The sequence below is a fragment of the Canis lupus genome, chromosome 10 (genome assembly GCF_003254725.2).
Source record: "Canis lupus dingo isolate Sandy chromosome 10, ASM325472v2, whole genome shotgun sequence".
NCBI classification, from domain to species: Eukaryota; Metazoa; Chordata; class Mammalia; order Carnivora; family Canidae; genus Canis; species Canis lupus.
This window is the reverse complement of record NC_064252.1, coordinates 20,498,997-20,518,198: the sequence shown is the minus strand read 5'-3', so window position 1 is coordinate 20,518,198 and position 19,202 is coordinate 20,498,997. Positions and strand designations below refer to the sequence as shown.

The 19,202-nt window shown below is 56.8% G+C and overlaps 1 protein-coding gene across 1 annotated transcript in view; it reads right to left on the bottom strand.

Annotated features, from left to right (window-relative positions):
* CELSR1 (cadherin EGF LAG seven-pass G-type receptor 1) overlaps positions 1 to 19,202 on the bottom strand; it is a 134,082-nt gene that overhangs the window by 29,009 nt on the left and 85,871 nt on the right. Inside the window, exons 8-14 of the mRNA XM_049115060.1 lie at positions 11,302 to 11,459; positions 10,159 to 10,322; positions 9,650 to 9,775; positions 8,342 to 8,508; positions 2,608 to 2,793; positions 1,285 to 1,398; positions 200 to 374 (exon numbers count right to left, since the gene is read on the bottom strand). Of these exons, the coding sequence (XP_048971017.1) occupies positions 200 to 374; positions 1,285 to 1,398; positions 2,608 to 2,793; positions 8,342 to 8,508; positions 9,650 to 9,775; positions 10,159 to 10,322; positions 11,302 to 11,459 (1,090 nt within the window). The remainder of the gene's footprint in view (positions 1 to 199; positions 375 to 1,284; positions 1,399 to 2,607; positions 2,794 to 8,341; positions 8,509 to 9,649; positions 9,776 to 10,158; positions 10,323 to 11,301; positions 11,460 to 19,202) is intronic.

Below are 19,202 nucleotides of genomic sequence, written 5' to 3'. Positions count from 1 at the left end.
GTGTCCCCCGTGTCCCAAATGAGGATGAGACATGGTAATGCATTTTGAGGAGCGGGCCCCAACATGGCTCAGGCCTCTGCAGACCCACAGCACCGAGGGGGCGGCCCCAGCTTAGGTCTCCCCGATTCTTCCCAACACCAGAGCACGGCCACCTGCTGGCGGGCTTCGCGACAAGGGGGTGCGGGCGCGGGGCTCCCACCTTTGTCACAGACGCAGGAGTAGCCGTCCCAGGCGTTGTGGCAGCGGCTGTGCTGAGGGCAGGGGCTGGAGGTGCACGGGTCCTCCACGTCACAGCCGTCCTTCACCCTGACCTTCAGGGCGTCATTCATGTTCAGCATGGCGATGTTGGTGGACGTCTCCCCCATCCTCACCCCCTGAGTTAAAAAGGGGCAGCCGGATTCAGCCCGATGTCGTGGGGTTGGAGGGACCCCAAAAGGTAACCGGGGGTTAGGTGAGCCCCCAGTTCTCTCTGGTCACCAGAAAGCAATGCCTCCTTTATGTGCAGAGCCGGGACAGGCATGGGGAAGGGTAGGGTTGCTCCTGCCAGCTTCAGGTGTACGCTCCAGGCAGGTAGACCAGTTGCTGGAAACGAGGATATTTTTTTTTTCCTCGTCCACATCCCAATAATCCCATGGTTGGCGTCAGGAAGAAGTAAGTGAAGGTCGTGGGAGAGCCTGGCTACTGATGAAGGCAGGCGAGGTGGCTCCTGGGAGGAGGGCATCCCGGCAGAGGGGCCACCTGCCCAACACCACGTGGGGCCACACAGCATGGTCCATGCTGGATGGTGGTGGAGAGGTAGAAGGGGTCACCGGGGAGGCTGGGGACGGTGAAGGGGGCGGCACGTGGCGAGTTAACTTCTCTGCAGTGGGAGGCCGGGGGACACGCGCAGAGCTACTTGATAAACAGCTCACTCCAGCTGCTGCTGGAACGCCTGCTCCAGGGGACAAGTGTGGCATCCATTCAGGTGAGCATGGCAGTGGGCCAGGGGGTGGGGGGCGGGGAGACAGTGAGGGGCACATCCCAGACAACACAAAGGCAGAGCTGCAAGTGGCCGACTGGGGCATGGTGACGGGGATGCGCTGGGGGACTGTGGGGAGGATGGGCATGCTGTGGGGGATCATGTGCAGGATGGGTCTAAGTTGGAAGCCGGATCTGCTAAGGTTGGGTTGGCTGTGAGACACATTATTCATTTGCTGGAAACCAGCAGGCTGGCCAAGGGCACCGAGCGTGGTGTGGGCAGCCCCTGAGCCACCCGCGAGGGGTGGGCACCCCAGCTTGCCATACCTGCATGCAGCCCCGGAACCCGCGGTGCACGGTGACCTTGTCTTCAGACACGCCACCCACCACGATGCTTCTCATCTTCAAGCCTGGAAGCTGGTTCCCGATCTGCACTGTGTCCTGTGCAAGGAGACGGGGGTTGGGGGGGCTACATCTACTATGCTGGACACATCTGGGAAGAACATGCTCAAAAGCTAAAACATGGTCACTCTGCCACAGCCTGAGGGCATTCGGGCCTCCAAACAGAAGGGGGACCCGGGCACAGCCTTCCCGGCAGAGAATACCACCGTCTGCGTGTGACAGGCAGGATTGGGAACCGGGTCACAGGACACACATCCACGTGCCAGCACAACCGAGGTGGTCAGCTGCAGGGACACACAGGCAACCTGCCACCTCCGTAACGGGTGCCACAACTGAGCCACTCCAGGAAAACACAGGTGAACCGGGGAGACAGCAGCAAATGTAAAATACGTCCACTGTGGCAGGAATCTGAGAAAGTCCCCGCTAGACCCTCAGGCCCTGGAAGGCTGCACGTGGAACACAGCAGCTATTTATTTATTCTCAGAACCAAGTGTGAGATGAGCCTAGACTCCAAGGGCATGAGAATCACCAGGAGCCCCTGAAGTGTCCCAGAAAAAAGGCCTCTGGTTACTGCCTGCAAACCGTGGATATCCAGTGTGGCTGGCCAAGCACGCTGTGAGGGAGCCCTGCCTGGAAGGCCACTTGCCCGTCGGGACAGGTGCACCTGCCTGTTGTCCCGCGGCCCCTCTGGTACCCACGGCTCATACCGTATCTCTGTATCCCAGGGGCATGGCACCGAGCACACTGTAGTTACTCGGGACAGCTCTGCTAAAAGAAACCACAGCTGGGACACCTGGCGGCTCAGGGGTTGAGCGTCTGCCTTTGGCTCAGGGTGTAATCCTGGAGCCCCGGGATTGAGTCCCGCATTGGGCTCCCCACAGGGAGCCTGCTTCTCCCTCTGCCTGTGTCTCTGCGCCTCTCTCTGCCTTTCTCATGAATAAATAAATAAAATCTTTAAAAAAGAAAAAAAAAAAAACACAGCTAAAGGTGCTAATGGCACCATGAGGGGACACACAGCTAGACAAAGTCTGGTCCTTGAGTCCAGTTCCTGAGTCCAGGAGCTGACCACCCAGAAAGGGGATGAGCTACAGATTCTAGGGACCACAGTATCAGGTGCGTGAGACCCAAACTCAGGGGGGCCCAGAATGCATGTCCCTGAAACCTTTAGAGCTCTGCTAGGTCCTGGCATGTGGAGGGGTCACTCTGTAAAAGTGTCCTGTTCCAAAGAGGGCACAGGTGCCAACTCACCTGGTCCAACCCATAGTCCAAGGTCATGACCGCCAGGTACTTGATGTCTTTGCCCTCCTTGGCGCTCTTCAGTTCTATCAACAGGTGGTGCCACTCCCCATCAGTCACACGTGACCTGGACAAACTCATGGATGCCACGTCGGAGGGACCATGGAACACCTCAAACTGGACATAGTTGTTTAGGATCTGTAGGACAAGGAGAGCCAGACCTACCAGTTGATGTGATGATGACAGAACAGAAGACGCTTTGCGGTCACTTCAACAACAAAGCCACACAAACAAGACTCCCCACAGGGCACTGGGCCAAAGACAGACCTAAAAATGAGGCCAAGTTTAATTTCTAATTGTTGCCCATATCACTCTGCAGAATTATATGCCTTGTCCTGTGGCAAGAAGTGTCAGATGTGGACAGAGGGAAGGTGAGATAAAGCCCATTGGACTTAATTACTGGGAACTGAACAACCACAGATTCAGGTGAGTACTGAGCTCTTATTTTTGAAGGCATACATTCCACTTTTATGAGACAGGATTCGGGCCACCACATTTACATACATGTACAGAAAAACAAACACTGGCAAAGTAATTGGCCCAAGACATTCATGTTTTAAGAAAACATAGCCAGGAGTAATGGCAAGATCTTGTCCTAACAAAGGACTGGGTAGTTTGGAGTAACCCTCCTCCTGAGAACAGCTAGAAACACGAGACGAACACTAAAAGGCATCAGAACGACTCAAGGCAGAGTTATGGAGCCACAACCAGGTAGGAAATGAAAATCTGTAGAAGCGAGTTTGATGTTTGCTTCCACTGTGGGTTGTCAGCTGGTTCTGGAAGACACAGCTGAGCCTGGAAGCTGAGCAAAGCTTTCCAGGCTCCTGGGGCTGGGATGATAAAAACTGGAATTCAGAGCCCATCCAAAGTGTGTGGGGGTGCCTGCTGGAAGAAACATGAGGGGCAGGGACACCATTATTCTAGTTTTAAATTCTCACTGGGTTTTCAATATGATGTTCAGCACTCAGCCAAAAATAACCCAGGACTGGAGGAGACAAGACCGTGTGCGTGAAAACCAAGAGATGCAAGAAAGAGTGAATGGAAACAGACCACCAACCCCCCTCCCACCCAGGGAATCCATAAAACAGAATCAGCAGACAGACCTGAGAACAACGAGAACCAGAGAACTTTCGAGGAAACAGATACAGGTGACTCTTATTTTTGTGGATAAATGTTCTATTTTGGGAGATAAGACTCAAGCTACCCAGTATAAAGACATGTAAGAGGATGAGGAAACAGCACTGCAACTAACCTAAGATGCTCATGTTGAAAGATTGCTTCAAGTAAAAGAATAGGTTAAGAAAACAACAACAACTATTAATGCACTGCTTAAAAGAGACACACCTAAAATATAAGGATTCAGAAGTGTTGAAAGTCCAAGGCCAGAAAAGGGTACATCATGTAAACACCAACCAAAGGAAATCCGGTGTAGCTCTACAAACGAGACAAAGTAGACTTGAAAGTAAACAAAGAGATTCCAGAGATAAAATTGATTTTCCTAACGATGACAGAGTTGCTTGTCCAGGAAAATACAACAATTCTAAATCTGTATGCATCTAATAACACAGACTCAAAATGTACAAAGCAAAACTTGAGAACACGAAAAGGGGCAAGAGCTAAATCCCCACAATGGGGGCTGCAAACTTTTTAAACTCCTCTCTCTCAGTAACTGAGCAGAGAAACAAAAAAAAAAAATCAATAATGATATAAGAGGTCTGAACACCCCAATAATTAGCGAACTTCACCTACTTGACGTATACAGAACACTATAGAACGCGACCGCAGAACACACATTCTTTCAAGGTATTGGTGAGACATTCACAAATACGAAGTGATGGGCTGTGAAGCAAGCCTCACGCATGTCAAAGGTCTGAAATCACACAGCAAAGCCTTCTCTGACCTGTACCTATGCTAGAATCAACAACAGAATGATTTGCTAGAAAATGCCACCTGTTTGCTGACTCAGAAACATACTTCTAGGGGCACCTGGGTGGCTCAGTCCATCAAGCATCTGACTCTGGATGTTGGCTCAGGTCATGATCTCAGGGTCGTGGGATCGAGCCCCGCTTGGGCTCCACACTCAGAGAGGAGTCTGCTCAAGATTCTTGCCCTCTGTCCTCCCCCACCCCACTTGCATGTGTGTGCACTCTCTCTAATAAATATTTTTTAAAAAACATACTACTTTTGTTTTGAGAGAGAGAGAGAGAGAGTATGCGTGGGCTCGAGTGGGGAGAGGGGCAGAGGGAGAGAGAGAAATCCAAGCATGCTCCATGCCCAGGGCAGAGTCTAACTTGGGGCTCGATCTTAAGACCCCAAGATCACGGCCTGAGCTGAAATCAAAAGTCAGACGCTCAACCGACTGAGCCACCGAGGTGCCCTGAAGCATACTTCTAAATACCCCATGGATCAAAAAAAGAAATCATGATGGAAAAATAGAAGGTATTTTTAACTGATTATAAAGACAATGCAACTAGTAATGTGTTTTGGGTTTTAGTCTTAATGGAGAGTGAAATCAAGAAGGGGATTTTGCACCTTTCTATGCTCTGTCTCCTTCTGTCCACAGAAGTTTAAGGCAACCTCCTTAATCCCCTGGCTGTGCTCTTTCACCATCCTTGCCAACGAAACCCCAAGGCCAGTGGATCAACAATAAAAATGACATGTGTCTGCAGACAAAGGCAACAGAATGAATCCCAGGCGCACGTGCAGTGACTGCTTTGCCCCCTCAGGTCTGTCACGGGATTTAAGAAGGACGTTCAACAATGGCCAGGAGATCCCCCTTGACAATGCAGGCGGAGCAAGGGCGCCGGAGAGCCACCACCCAAATTGTGTGAGCTGCAGGATGACGGCGAAGCGCATCTGGCCTGCCTCGGGAGCCAGGAACACCTACACTGCTGCCCCACAGAGCTCACGAGGCCTGCAGGAGGCCTGCATTCATACACACCACATGGAAATAACCCAGAACATTCCTGTAACGCCCAGCTGACCGGCCTTCAGGCCCTGAAGTGGCCTTCTGGGTGGCCACTGGAGTCTGAAGGACTCCCCCCAAGGCCACCGGTCTCGCCACCCAGCCTTCCACGTGGAGGAGCTGGCTATGGTCTCTGGCAAAAAAAAAAAAAAAAAAAAAAAAAACACAAATATTTTGGATTAGCTACCCATAACGTAATTACTCAAGCAATATGGGAGTTTGTAGCTTTCAGTGTTTCTCCTCCCAAAGGCGTACTTTTTTCCTAGAGACCCCACTGCCAAATGACAACGTGTAAGTTCATCACCTGAATCAAAAACAGCCAATTTAATTTGTTCCAAGAGTAAAATAACCACAGAGAAAAATACCATCCCGAGGCAGAACTGTGCTTGCCAAATCCTGGCCCAGAGCTAGCCCCAGGACGGCGGCAACCCTATGAAATCTCACGTTAATAAGGGAAACCCGAGGACAGCTGTAATTATGGGGCGCACGGACTGTACCTCCAGTAGGACCTGAATGGGCCGGCACTGGAGGTGCTGCTGAGCAGTGACACAGGGGAGCAGGGCAGGTGAGGGGAGAGAGGCCTCGGCTGGAGCTCCGAGTCCCAGCCCCCTGCTGTGCAGGCTTAGTCACCACCCCCTGGGGCCCTGTCCCCGCGGATCTGTCGGCAAGTCTGGGGACTGCGCGCCCACTGGGCGCCCTCGGGGTCCTGCCCCCACTGACCAGTGGCATGGAGGTCACAGGGGGCGCTGGCCACTGCCTTGGTGCCCGCCTGCTGCCCCTGCCCCTCGATGCCCGCTCGCTGCCCCTGCACCCTGCTGCCCACCCGCTGCCCTGCCCCCCATTGCCCGCCTGCTACCCCTGCCCCTCGATGCCTGCCTGCTGCCCCTGCCCCTCAATGCCTGCCTGCTGCCCCTGCCCCTTGGTGCCCACCTGCTGCCCTTGTCCCCACTGCCCACCTACTGCCCCTGTCCCCCACTGCCCGCCTGCTGCCCCTACCTCTCAATGCCCACCTGCTGCCCCTGTCCCCTGCTGCCCGCCTGCTGCCCCTGCCCTTGGTGCCCACCTACTACCCCTGTCCCCTGCTGCCCGCCTGCTACCCCTGCCCCTTGGTGCCCGCCTGCTGCCCTGCCCCCCACTGCCCACTTCTGCCCCTGGCTCTCGCAAGTGTTTCCAGGCAGACAGCCCACAGGGGCAATAGAAAGGGATCCTGTGGACACCGCAAAGCCCAGGTGACAAGGAAACCCCGGAGCCCAAAGCTCAGTCTCTGCGCTTCCCTCAAGCAAAGAGATTGGAGGGATCGCTCCACGGGGTCCCTCTCACGTCTGACCTTCCATGACCTCAGCACAGCCTGCTCCTCCTGGGAACCGAGTCCAGTCCGCAAATGGGCAGAAGAGCCCCCGGGCCAGAAGCATTGGGAAGGAATGACAGCTCCGAGAGGACCCACACACACACCAGGGGAGCCACCACACCGGGCAGGCCCGCGGTGTGCTCGGGGTGGCCCGGCCCCAAGGCAGAAGGGGAGGCTGGTCCAGGGGACACTCTGTGTGGATTGACCCATGCAAATGGGGTCAGTGCCACTGTGGCCACGGCCCCCAGGTCCTCCATCACACTCACATGCAGACACACACACGCACATACTTGAAAGAAACTCCCAAAGAAAGGCAGGAAAAACAACCTAGTTACGGAATTCCTTCTAATCCCAGGTCCCACAGGGGCTGAGGGGGAGGGTCTGCTCAGGAACCTGCTGCACCCCTGCACCCACCCTGCAGACAGAAAGCATGTGGAGACGGCAGGTAGCAGGTGGCCCCCGGGCTCCCCGGGCTCCGAGTCTCCTGGACCCTCAAATACAGTGAAACCCCAGGCCAGAGCGAGGGTAGGAGGTGGGCGCCGTGCCCAACGGGGTCACCGGGGGACTCTCACCACCGGCAGGAACTCCCCTTGTTTCTCCAAATGAAATCTCTGCGGAGCTGGGAAGATGCAAGGGGGAGCTATTTGTGGAGCAAAAGTTAGGGAATTCAGCACATTAAAATCATGTTTTAAAGGTTTTTAGGATCTCTACTGCCTGTCCCACGTTTTAAGTTAAACAAAACGGAAAACTCCAAAAAGATTCACAGAGCACAAGCCTAAGGAGATTCAAAGTTCAGGAGGACTTTCAGGAACCTCTGGGCAGAGCGTAACCTCGGGGTGCCAGCCCGTGTGCGGCACCCCCAGCAGGCGGCCACAGCCCATCTCCAGTTCGGGACCCCCGTCCCCACCCGCGGGTGCTCACCGCCTCCTGCGGCTCCGACACGCCCGGAGGCCACAGCTGCTGCCTAAGACACACCCTGGCTAGGTCCTGCAGCCGAGGAGCCGGACTACTGGGTCCAGCCAGCCCCGCACGTACTCCATCTCAGTGATAAAGGAAGAAAGAAAGTGCTGGAATCAAGCCTCCCTGTGGGAATCGTAGAGGCACACCGGAGTCCCTGCACTCTTCCCTGCTATGAATGGCGAGATTGTGCGGCCGGCTGGGAACGCAGGCTCGTGTTTCCTTTCTTCCTCACACCGGGGACCCCGCCGGGCCGGTGCGGGCAGAGGGAGGGTCCCCGCCGGGCCCGTGTGCCCCGGGAGCCCATGCAGCCAGGGCGGAGCTGCCCGGGAGCTCTGGCTGCACCACTCAGTGCACGCGGGCCCCACAGCCGCCCGGGCGGTGCGGTGACAGGTATGGGACGTGCTTCCCCCTACCTGCAGATGCAGCCGGGACGACACACCTGCCGTGGCCTCCATCAGCACGCCGTCCTCCTTCCTGGTCCGGAACATGAGCCCCAGGTACCAGGGCACGGAGATGGTGATGTCCAGGTCACTCCAGGACACAATGCTCTCCCCACTGAAGCGCTGGGGGTGAGGCATGACTGTGGACGCAGAAACGCAGAGCCCCGCACATCAGACGTGCCTCTGAGAACCTTTCTCAGCTGCAGGGGAGCAGGACAGGCTCCGGGGGAGAAGGGACGGAAAAATTCCCGGGCCTTTTTCATTTCAGTACAAAGCCCAGTGTCAGACTTCCACACGTGCAGTATCTGGTGTTCTGAGTCCAGACCCACAGGCTTACAGAAGAGGCCCACCCTCTGGGGCTCCTGCCACCTTCCTGGGGAGGGAGGTTGAGGCTGGGGGGTTCTCAGCCCTGCCCAGGGCATGACACAGGGCTCCCAGGCTGGACAGAAGGCAGAGCACGGTGGCTCAGTATCCTGGGGCTCAGCGGACGGGGTGCTGGGGGGCCCTGTGAGCTCAACCTGCCTGTCCCACCCCCAGGTGGGGAGCCCAGGAGCAGCAGCAGGGTCTCCTGGTGGGACAGTGTGACCTGTTGTGAGTACTGCACACAAGTCCCGGCACCTCCACTCAGCCCCACATCTGTGTCTGGGGAGGGCTCCGACCCCCAGGCACACAGGCCACTGCACGATGGGCATGGAGGTGGGGAGGCCGCTGACCAGCCAAGGGCTCCAAGATGTTTGGGGGGGACCAGGAAGGTGGCAGTGGGTGATCGATAGCCCCATGCAGCCTGTGACACTTGGACAAACCAGGTGCCTGACAGGCCTCACTGTCTCCAGACCACGTACGTCCTCCAGGCAGGACGGCACAGTCGTCATCCGAGGCTTTAAACACGAGCTACCCCAGTCAACAGCACAGGGCACACGAGCTGGGCCTCATACACCCCGGGCCATCTGTTTCCTGCTCTTGTGACCCCAACGTGGGCATCTGTTTTCTCTGGCACAGCCACGCTGGGCCTCGCGGCCTCCATAACAGGAACTCTGGGCGTGGGCACGTGTCCACCCGGCTGCGGCCCCCTGTGCAGCCGAGCTTCCTGCACACCCGCCCCAGCATCTCACCCCAGCCGGGCTCTGCGTGTGCTCCAACCCCCCACCGGGGGCCCACGCCTGCAGCCACACACACACCATCAGAGGCTGTGGCTCTGGACATGCAGACCCACATGAGCCCTGACACCCAAGATTGGGGTCTCCGAAGCCCCCGGGGTCAGGTGGGCACGCAGGCCCTCACCTTGCTCACAGTTCTTCCCACCGAACCGGAGCGGACACTCGCACAGGTACATGTTCCACCTGCTGACACAAGTGCCCCCGTTCTGACACCAGGTCCCGTCGCAGAAGTTCCTCTGGGCAGCGCAGCCTGGGAACACAGAGCACACAGCACGGTCGCAGAAGAGGAAACACTCGGTCGGGGGGACTGAGTCCTAACACCGACCCACGGGGTGGGGAGATGGCCCAGTGAGCCACAGCCCCGAGGGAAGGGACCCTCTGGCAGCAGTAAGATCGGCAGACCTGAAATGGCACAGGACGCGCTGCCCGTTCCGCCAGCTGGCCAGGTCGTCTGGTAACACGCTCAAGACCGTGGCATCGAGCGTCTGCCCCGCACCGCACCCCACACTGCGGGACGCCCAGGCCCCAAGAGCAGCACATCCGAGAGCCAGGGCTCCCGTCCTAGAGGCCCAGAGCTGGGTAGCCCGGGATGTGGAGGGGGCCCTCCCCTGGGCCCCGGCGGTCAGGCCATACCTGCCCTGGTGCCGTTGTTGGCAATGAAGCTGGCCATGTCCACGTTTTTCCCGTCCACAGACAGGTTCCGCATGCAGCCCACGAACTGCCGGTTGTGCACCGGGAAGTCCTCAGGCAGGTTGGGGACGCCTCCCAGGAGCAGAGGGCCTGTCAGATCCAGGGACCTGGGGAGACAAAGCCAGCTCTCTGACCTCTGTGTCTGGGGGGACCAGAGGCAGCATCGGGGGTCCTGATGCTGCCGTAACGTCACAGTGGCCTGCGCCACCAGACACCCCATCACCTTGAACCTCAGGAACCGAACAGGGAGGTAGGTGGCCAACGGGTCAGAACACAAAAGGCAGGTCCTATTCTAGGGCTACACTGGCTTCCACTTTCAGGTGCAAGGCTGTGCCCTGGACTCCTCGAACTCGCGTCGGATCCGGACAGACTGAGTCCCGCCCATTGCCGGGGGCAGTCCAACCCAAGCAGTACGAGCAGCCCGGCGGGCACGAGCCAACACCAAACTGTGGCACTACCCCCCGCCACCTCCGATGACCTCGCCCAGCTCACAGCAAACCACAGCCCCAGATCCCCGTGAGCCGCCGCGTGGCCTTGGGTAAGGGTGCCAATCCCTCCAGGCCACACACAGCCTCCTTGCCAGTAAAATGGGCACCACGGCTGCTCCAGATGCTCGGCCTGGATCGGACTAACCACCACTTCAAAAGCTTACTGAGTAGGAACGGAGCCTCTGCTCTGGCCGTTGAGGCTGGCGTGACAGCTGTCGGTGGCGGTGGTCTTATTTCTGAGTTAGATCTAACAGGGGGAGGTTTACTGACCCCAATGCTGGGCCGCAGGGACCCGTGCCTGATGGATGGAGGTCAGCGACCCCATGGTGTCTAGGGTCAGCAAGCTAGCTGTCACAACTGCGGGGTTGGCCTGGCCATTACTTTGACAGAAGTGAAAAGAGGACTTATTCTAGAAGGTTCTAACATGTCAGACCGGGGGTACCCCGAGCGAGAGGAGGGACTCTGATTCCAGCCTGGATTGGGGCTGCCAGGGTGCTGTGCCCAAGGCGCCCTGCATCCGGGTCCTGCTCCAGACGACCCGCTGGGAGCAACAGTCACCGGGGGTGGCTGCTGGGGCCTCCCCTCCCGCAATGCTCACTTCTTGGAGCCGCTCTGCGTGCCCTGGGCAGCGCAGCTGTAGTTCCCGACGAGGCTGCCAAAGCGCACAGCCACGGCCGTGTCACAGTCGTCCACGGTCACCACGGCCACCTTCTCTCCAGACGGCCCGTGGGGCAGGCCCAGGCGGCCGATGTTGGGCTGTGGGAAGAGAAAACACAGAAGGCGTCAGCATGTTGGCTACAAGCGCCCGAGGCAGAACTGCTGGTACCAACACGTGCCTCCCACCCACGGGCGCTGAGGACGTGGGAAAGCCACAGGCAGACAGCTCTGTTTTAAATCGATTCCCCAAACCAGCTGCCCCGGGTACCCCTACAATTTATGTTCCTCCCAGAACCTCAAAATGTGATCTTACTTGGAAATAAATGGTCTGCAAATGTAATCAGCTAGGACAGGAGCCCACGGCAGCAGGCTGGACCCTGGTGACCTCACAAGGCAGGCCCGGACACAGACCCGCGGGGAGAGGGCCATGCGGCCTCGGAGGCAGGCAGAGTGACACGTGCCAGGCCAAGGGGCCCCAGGGACGGCCTGTGCCACCAGCATCTGGAGACACAAGGAAGGCCCCCCTCCTCGGAGCCCCCTGGGGGCAGCTCGGCCCCGCTGCCACCTGCATCTCGGACTTCTGGCCTCCATGACCGTGATGGAACAAAGTTCTGCATCCCAAGCCCCCCAGGTGTGCTAATCTGTTACAGCAGCCGACGCCAAGGTGCTGAGATGCCTCCTGAGACGCCTCCTTCCGAACATGCGCTTCTGCCTGTGAGCCAAGCGCTGGCTGGACCGCGGGCCACACACCTCCTGACTAGGTCCTGCGCATCCCTCCGTGCTCCTAGAGTGTGGGCCCCCGGGGGCTCCCAGTCACTCCTGGGCCGAGGCCTGTCCTTGTCCTGGAATGACCCTCCTGTCCCCTTTACTGGCCTGAAGTCAACCACCCTTGGTGCCCCCAAGATCAAGCCCCCACTCGCCCCCTAAGCTTGCCCCCTCGGCCGTTCCTGAGGGCCTCACCGGCACAGCCTCCCCGCCCGGGGCCGGGTCATAAGAATTCCTCTGGACGGGGTGCCTGGGAGGCTCTGTCGGTGAAGCATCTGCCTTCAGCTCAGGTCATGACCTCAAGGTCCTGGGATTGAGCCCCACATCGGGCTCTCTGCTTGGTGGGGAGTCTGCTTCTCCCTCTGCCTCTCCCCACTGCTCATGCTCGCTCTCTCTCAAATAAATAAAACTATATATATATAAAGAATTCTTCTGGAATTGGTGACTTGGGGTATAGCCAGCTCACTTCTAGAAGAAGCAGGTTCCTTCCCCAAGGGGGCTGAGGTTAGTGATCAACGACAGTAACTCCCAGGCAGCCGCACCCCATCTCCGGCACCCCCCATGTCTCCTGACCCTTGAGGACACAGAGCACACCCACCCAGACAGGCTGCAGGCATCCCCCCAGCACAAGCCTGGGAGTCTGTGCGTGCCACCACACAACAGGAGCACGCAGGTCTCAAAGTTCCAGAAATGTAGCAGGCAGCCGAGAGCTGGCTCTGGCTGGGCCAGGCGGCTGGACTCCCTGCCCCATTTGTCCAACCTGATCGCAAGACCCGCCCTCCATGGGGTGGCTTGGATTCACCTGGGTGGCGCGTGCAAAGGGCCACTGGGCCTCACAGTCAGCACACGGCGCACAGGGCTCCTTCCTCCCTAGAGAGGATGTGCTCTCCTGGCCCCAGCAGCCCTTCTCATCGCCTCTAAAAACAACAGCCTCAGTGCCCCCACTTGAGGGCTCTGGGGTCTACTCGAGTGTGTAACACGGTGAGATTTTACACTTCTTTCTGATAGTACTGGCAACAGGGAGTTGTAAAAACACAGAATTTAATTACATCATCTCCACGCCTTTTAATAGGGAAATAACCACTGCACAGTTCCTTTAAAAAGAAATCTTGAGGTCTTCAGAGGAGTAAAGAAGTACCCATTCGATCGAGAACACTGGGCTGGGAGGCAGGACAAGGAGCTGCTGGTAACAGGAGCTCAGCCAGGTGGCCAAACTGTGTGACACCAGCGGCTGCCTCATCAACCCTGGCAATGTCTGCCCTCCCCCCAAGTTGTGCGGTGCACTGCCTGCACCACCATACATAATGACCCGCCTGCTGAGCCTTCCACTCCCTCCTGGTCAACCATCTGACTGGACAATGCCCATCGCTGAACCTCGGCTTCTCTGCCCACAAGAGAAGGCTCTCAGAATACCTGTCCTCTCTCTGTTCCAGGGACCTCGAGAGTGACATCAATAGGACACATGGTTCTCCCGGGAACCCTTCTTTGATAAATCCAAGAGGGATTTTACCATGTCACCCAGTACCCTCCCAGCTCCTGCATAATCTTATTTTATTTTTAAAGATGTTATTTATTTATTCATAAGAGGCACAGAGAGAGAAGCAGAGACACAGGCGGAGGAAGAAGCGGGCTCCCTGCAGGGAGCCCGATGCGGGACTCGGGACTCGAGGGCAGATGCTCAACCGCTAGGCCACCAGGGAGTCCCTCTAATCTTCTTCTTCTTTTTTTTTTTTTTTTATTTATTTACGATAGTCACACACAGAGAGAGAGAGAGAGAGAGAGGCAGAGACATAGGCAGAGGGAGAAGCAGGCTCCATGCACCGGGAGCCCGACGTGGGACTCGATCCCGGGTATCCAGGATCGTGCCCTGGGCCTCCAGGATTGCGCCCTGGGCCAAAGGCAGGCGCCAAACCGCTGCGCCACCCAGGGATCCCTCCCTCTAATCTTCTTGATGTCCTTTTACATCCTCTGATGGGATCACGAGATTTGATAAGCAATATCCTTAATGATTTCACCTTCGGTTAAGCAACAGTTAGAGGAGTAGAAAAAATAATCTGCTTCTCGCTCTGTTGCAGCAGCCTGCTTTGGAAAAACACGCGCAAGTGCCTATTACGGGCTGCTTAAGTGCTAGGTGCCATCCTGGGGGAAGAGCTGTCCCCAGGCTGTGTGAGTCCTGCATTATCTTTACAACTTATAATTTGCATTTTTGGGGATGGGTGGGAGACTTCTCCGAGGGCATAAAAGCCATTTACACTCTAATGAAGCAGAGCTGCTGTTTGCAAGACTGCCATTGCTCATCATCAAAAAAAAAAACCAGCAAGGGAGGAACAACTGGAGGCAAAAGCCCCCGGAATAAATCAACATGTGCATTTAGAGTAGCACCAGCTCCTGAGATCAAGTCCCGCATCAGGCTCCTTGCATGGAGCCTGCTTCTCCCTCTGCCTGTCTCTCTGCCTCTCTCTCTCTGTGTGTGTCTCTCATGAATAAATAAATAAAATCTTAAAAAAAAAAAAAAATAGAGTAGCACCAGCTGAGCTCAGGCCCACTGTGGAGCCTGGCATCAAAGTAGCAAGAGCACCTTTTAGGAAAACAGACAAGAGTCTGATAAACATCGTCCAACACCAGCTTCTCCCCGGCCCAAGGGCCCTTCTGGCCACGAAGCCAAACATCCTCAGATCAGAAACTAAGGGGACCGACCAATAGCAGAGCCACAGTGGAGTACCCGGGGAAACCCTGCTCCTCAGAGGCCCCCACCGTCCCATCCCTTCTCAGGCTCCGCAGGACATCCACAGGCAGGGGCCAGAGACACAGGAAGGGGTCAGAGTTACCGCAGGACCCGGCAGTGCCCCTGCTGGGCAGACGCCAGAAACTGAGGACAGAGACCCCCACTAATACCTGCTCCCGGATGTTCACAGCAGCACCGTCGACAATAACGAGAAGGTGGAAACCACCCCAATGTGTGTCTGCAGAGGCTGGGTGAACAAAATGTGGCCCGTCCATTCCAGAACATTCCGATCCGGCCTTTACAAAGTACGAAGCACCGACAACTGGTTATAGCGCAATGAACCTCCAGAAGGTGACGCTGAGCGAAAGCAGCCCCGACACGAAAGGTCCATGTTGCAGATTTTTTTATGTGAAGTGTCCACAACAGGCAGATCCATAGATGGTGGTTTCGGGGGCCTCCCCGGGGGGAAATCAGGAGGCACTGCCGGTGGCTGCAGAGTCTTCTCTGAGGGTGCCAGACAGACCTCCGATCTGGATGGAGGTGGCGGTGGCTCCATCTTGCGAACCCACTAAATGGCCCTGAGTTGTTCACTTGACAACGAACAGTTCGTTCTACGTTATGTGAATTTCAGTTGTCTGGGGGGGCACCCGCCATCCTCGGGCCCTGTGGCCCTGTCCCTGGTAACCATCGGGAAGCCCCCTCCCGTGGTGATCTGGAAAACAGGGATAAAATACACCGTGTGGCCTTCCTGCCGAGATCATCACCGGCAACAAAACACCAGAGGAGACGGGGAGCCCTTGGCCAGGGTGGGAGGCGTGCACGTCACTGCACAGGCAGCCCCATCAGGATGCGGAAGCGAGAAGACGAAGACACCAGCAGGTGTGCCGGACTTGGGGTCAGGTCATCTGTTCTTGCCGAAAGAAGACAAAGGGCGTCTTAGCCCGCTCGGCCAGCACGGAGAAGGAGCCCCGGCGGGGCAGAAACCGGAGGACCGTGGCAGCACCAGGCTTGCTTCCGTGCGCCCCACCTCTCGTGTTTGAAGAGGAGAGAGCAGCTTAAGCTGCTCATTCAGAGCACGGACGCGGGGATTTGGCACAGGCGAATGAGAGAGAGCTCGCTGGGGCTCTGCTGGCACGGGTACAGAGGAACGAGATGAAGAACAAGACAAAACCAACGGTCTCTAATATTCTTAAGAATTGTGAAGGCTTGCCATGCATTGGCACAAAAGAAAAAAGATACGGGAACTAAAGGGGTCACATGGCAACAGTTCTCACGTTGGAAGGGGGCTGGACACGGGCAGGGCGAAGGCTTGGGTCGCCACATCTCTCCTCTTCGGTCTCTGCCGGCCCAGTGAGGCAGCCGCCCGGGCCCGGGGGATCCTGCACCTGTAGCCGCCAGGCCTGGACGCCCCAGGTCCGAGCAAAGCAGGCACACAGGAGGCCCGAGCCAGCCGGCAGGGCCTGCACATGGATGGTGACGCCTGCACCCATCGAGTGCACAGGCCCTGAGCAGACCCCGCCACCGGGCAGGTGGATGGGGGCCAGCAAGGACAAACCCCAGCATGAGCACCCCTGCCACCCACTGAGAAACACCGAGAAGATGCCATGTGCTTTGGGGAGGGACCCAAAAGCAAAAAAGCTTTGCAACTCTGAACCGATCCAGATTCCTGATTCTCAGTAAGTCAATCAGAAGTCATTGCTTAGGGCCTGTCCCTCTTTACCTTCCTTCACTTTTCTTCTCTACGTGCAGACCCGCCCCCCCCCCCCCCCGATCTCCCGTTCAGGCGCTCTAAAGCAGCGGGTGGAGATTTTCTCATGTGCACAAAAGCGTTTGGTCCTCACGAAGTACTCACATTTCTATGGCCTTTTACCCCGCTGCAAACAATTCCTCATCGAGGAAGCCGATGGGGTTCGGTTTCAAGTGCTGGATGCAGGGGGCTCCTGGAAACCAGACACCGGGAGCCGCAAGTCTTGGGAAATAAACGGATTCGTGCTCCGTGTCAGAAAAGCTCAATTAGAATTTGTATCAAAGAATTCGCACACGGCTGGACTTTTGGAATGTCTTCAAGAGTCAACATGCAGCCTCGAACACGTACCGCGCTGTCACTTCTCAAACACAGTGAGGTTCAGACTGGACGTGAGGGTCTGGGGGGCACAGCCTGCTGGGCGACGACCGCCGCCCCAGGAAACGTGGCCCAGACCTCGCCGAGCCCCGCACACAGGTGACCAGCCCTCCCTTGGAAGCAGGCACGGCCTTTCTTCGAAGCATGTTGGCGGACGCGGTTGAGAGGATAACATCCAGACCAGGCTCCCAGGATCCACGGCAGATTCGTAAGGAGCCTCCTTATTTGCAGGGACTCCCCGCCAACGTCACACAAGGAAGGGGAAGAGGAGGAACAAGGGAAAGGCGGGTTGCGGAACCTGGGTGTCTAACCGCTTGCCGTCGCCTCACCCCTCTGGTCTGTCTCAAGGCACTTAGGCTACTTGATATTTCTCATCCGGACTTGCCTTGCTTTTCCCACCCTGCAAACCAAGTCCCTGCTGCAGGACCCCCACCTGCCCACTCCTACCAGATCCCGGGACAAGGCTTGGCCCCCGTCGGGCACAAGGAACGGACGCCACGCATGGCAGGCTCACCTGCACCCCCGATCTGCCACACGGTAAATGCCGGAGGAACCCCAAGCACTACACTGACTCGACGGGCTTCCCCAAATGGTGAAACTGGCCACGCATCTTGGGAACTCAGCCCACGAGTCCGTGTCTCCAGGAGGATAAAATGGCTCGCTCACCGAGAACCGGGCTGCCCCTCCGTGGGGAGCTGGTGCGTATGGCCAGCGCCTGCAGACGGTTCTAGAGCAACAGCTCGTTCCCCTGTTCCATGTCACCTGCACTGACCATCAGGGGGCTGGGGTAAAAAGTCAACTGGATTGCCAGCAGAAGCTCAGAGTTCCCCAAAATTAATTGCAAAAGTATTTACTTCTCAAGCTTAACAGGGAGAATTTGAAAAAAAATTTTTCTTGATTTTTTTTTTTTCCCATAAAGACGTTAGAAACCTATATCCTGAGGACACAGCATCCGTCTTAGTGTAAGGCAGCAACAGGCTGGGCTGCAAGCACACCGGCCTGGGCCCTCAGGCCAGGCCCCTTACTGGCCACAGGTGGGGCAGACAGTTCTGAACTCGGACGCCTAAGACTAGGCCAAGTTCCTGCACACAGCCGCGGCGGAGTGGGCAGGAGCTCCCTAGTCCTCACTGCTGGTGCAGGATCCTTAGTGCTCGGAGCCGGGGCAGCCTCTTCTAGAGTGGGGAAGCTCACAGCAACCACGGTGGAGGCATTTGGGAGCAAAACAAAAGTGGATCTGAACCTCTTTGCAGGGAGCCTGAAGCTGGTGCGGCCGGTCCGGCTGCCACGCCAACATGAGGCCCAGCGGTGAAAGCCTAAGGCCGACAGGCAACACAGGACAGCAGGGTCCACAGCCTCCGTCAAGTGTCGCCTCCTGGAGGCCAAGAAGTCACATCCTGACCCCACTTAGGAAAGTCACCTGACTTCCTTGCCCGCCAGACTCATCTGTAAAATGGATAAAAATAGCACCTCCCTTGTAGGATCAAATAAACACATAATGTGCATGAAGGCTCGGCACCACATTGGGCACAAGGGGAACATTGCACAAAAGTCCGCTGTTGCCCTGTTGTTGCTAAAAAGATGGTAAGGAAAACACAAAAAAAAGTGCAAATGGCTGTTCTCCCTGTATTTCTGTTGTCTTAATATTTTCCCGTAGTTTTTTTAAAAAGTTCTATGTCTTTAGAGGAAAAAAAAATGAGCAATTTGCAGCTTGCACGTCACCGTGTCTTTGGGGAAGCGACTGGCTCTTCTCCAGGGCTTGAACAGAGAGTGGCCCCAGAATACACTGGACGGCACCAGCAGACTCTTGTTATTTGGGGGCATTAAAAAGAAAAGATTTTCAACAAGAGTCAGAACCAACTGCTCACTTTATAGAGGTTTTTTTTTTTTAATTTACACCACCAGCATCTTCTGTTTCTCCGGCAAGGTGGCTGATCCCAGTTCACGAGCAACTCTGGCCACGGGTAGAAGAGGGGCCCTGTGCTCTTCTGGTGGATGCGGAACACACGGAGGACCGTCGGGGCCGAGGGCTGGCCCTGGATACAAAGAGCGTCTCCGCAGGCCCCAGTCATCTCCGTGGGGATGACTTTCATTCTGGAAGAGGTCCACGGGGCACGGCGCCAGCCCCTCACTGGCCCAGCCCTCCAGCAGACAAAAGCTCCTGGGGTCTATGAGGGGCCGGGAGCCTTGGCGGCTGTCGCTGCTGGCGGGGGTCGGGTTCCCCCTCCATGGC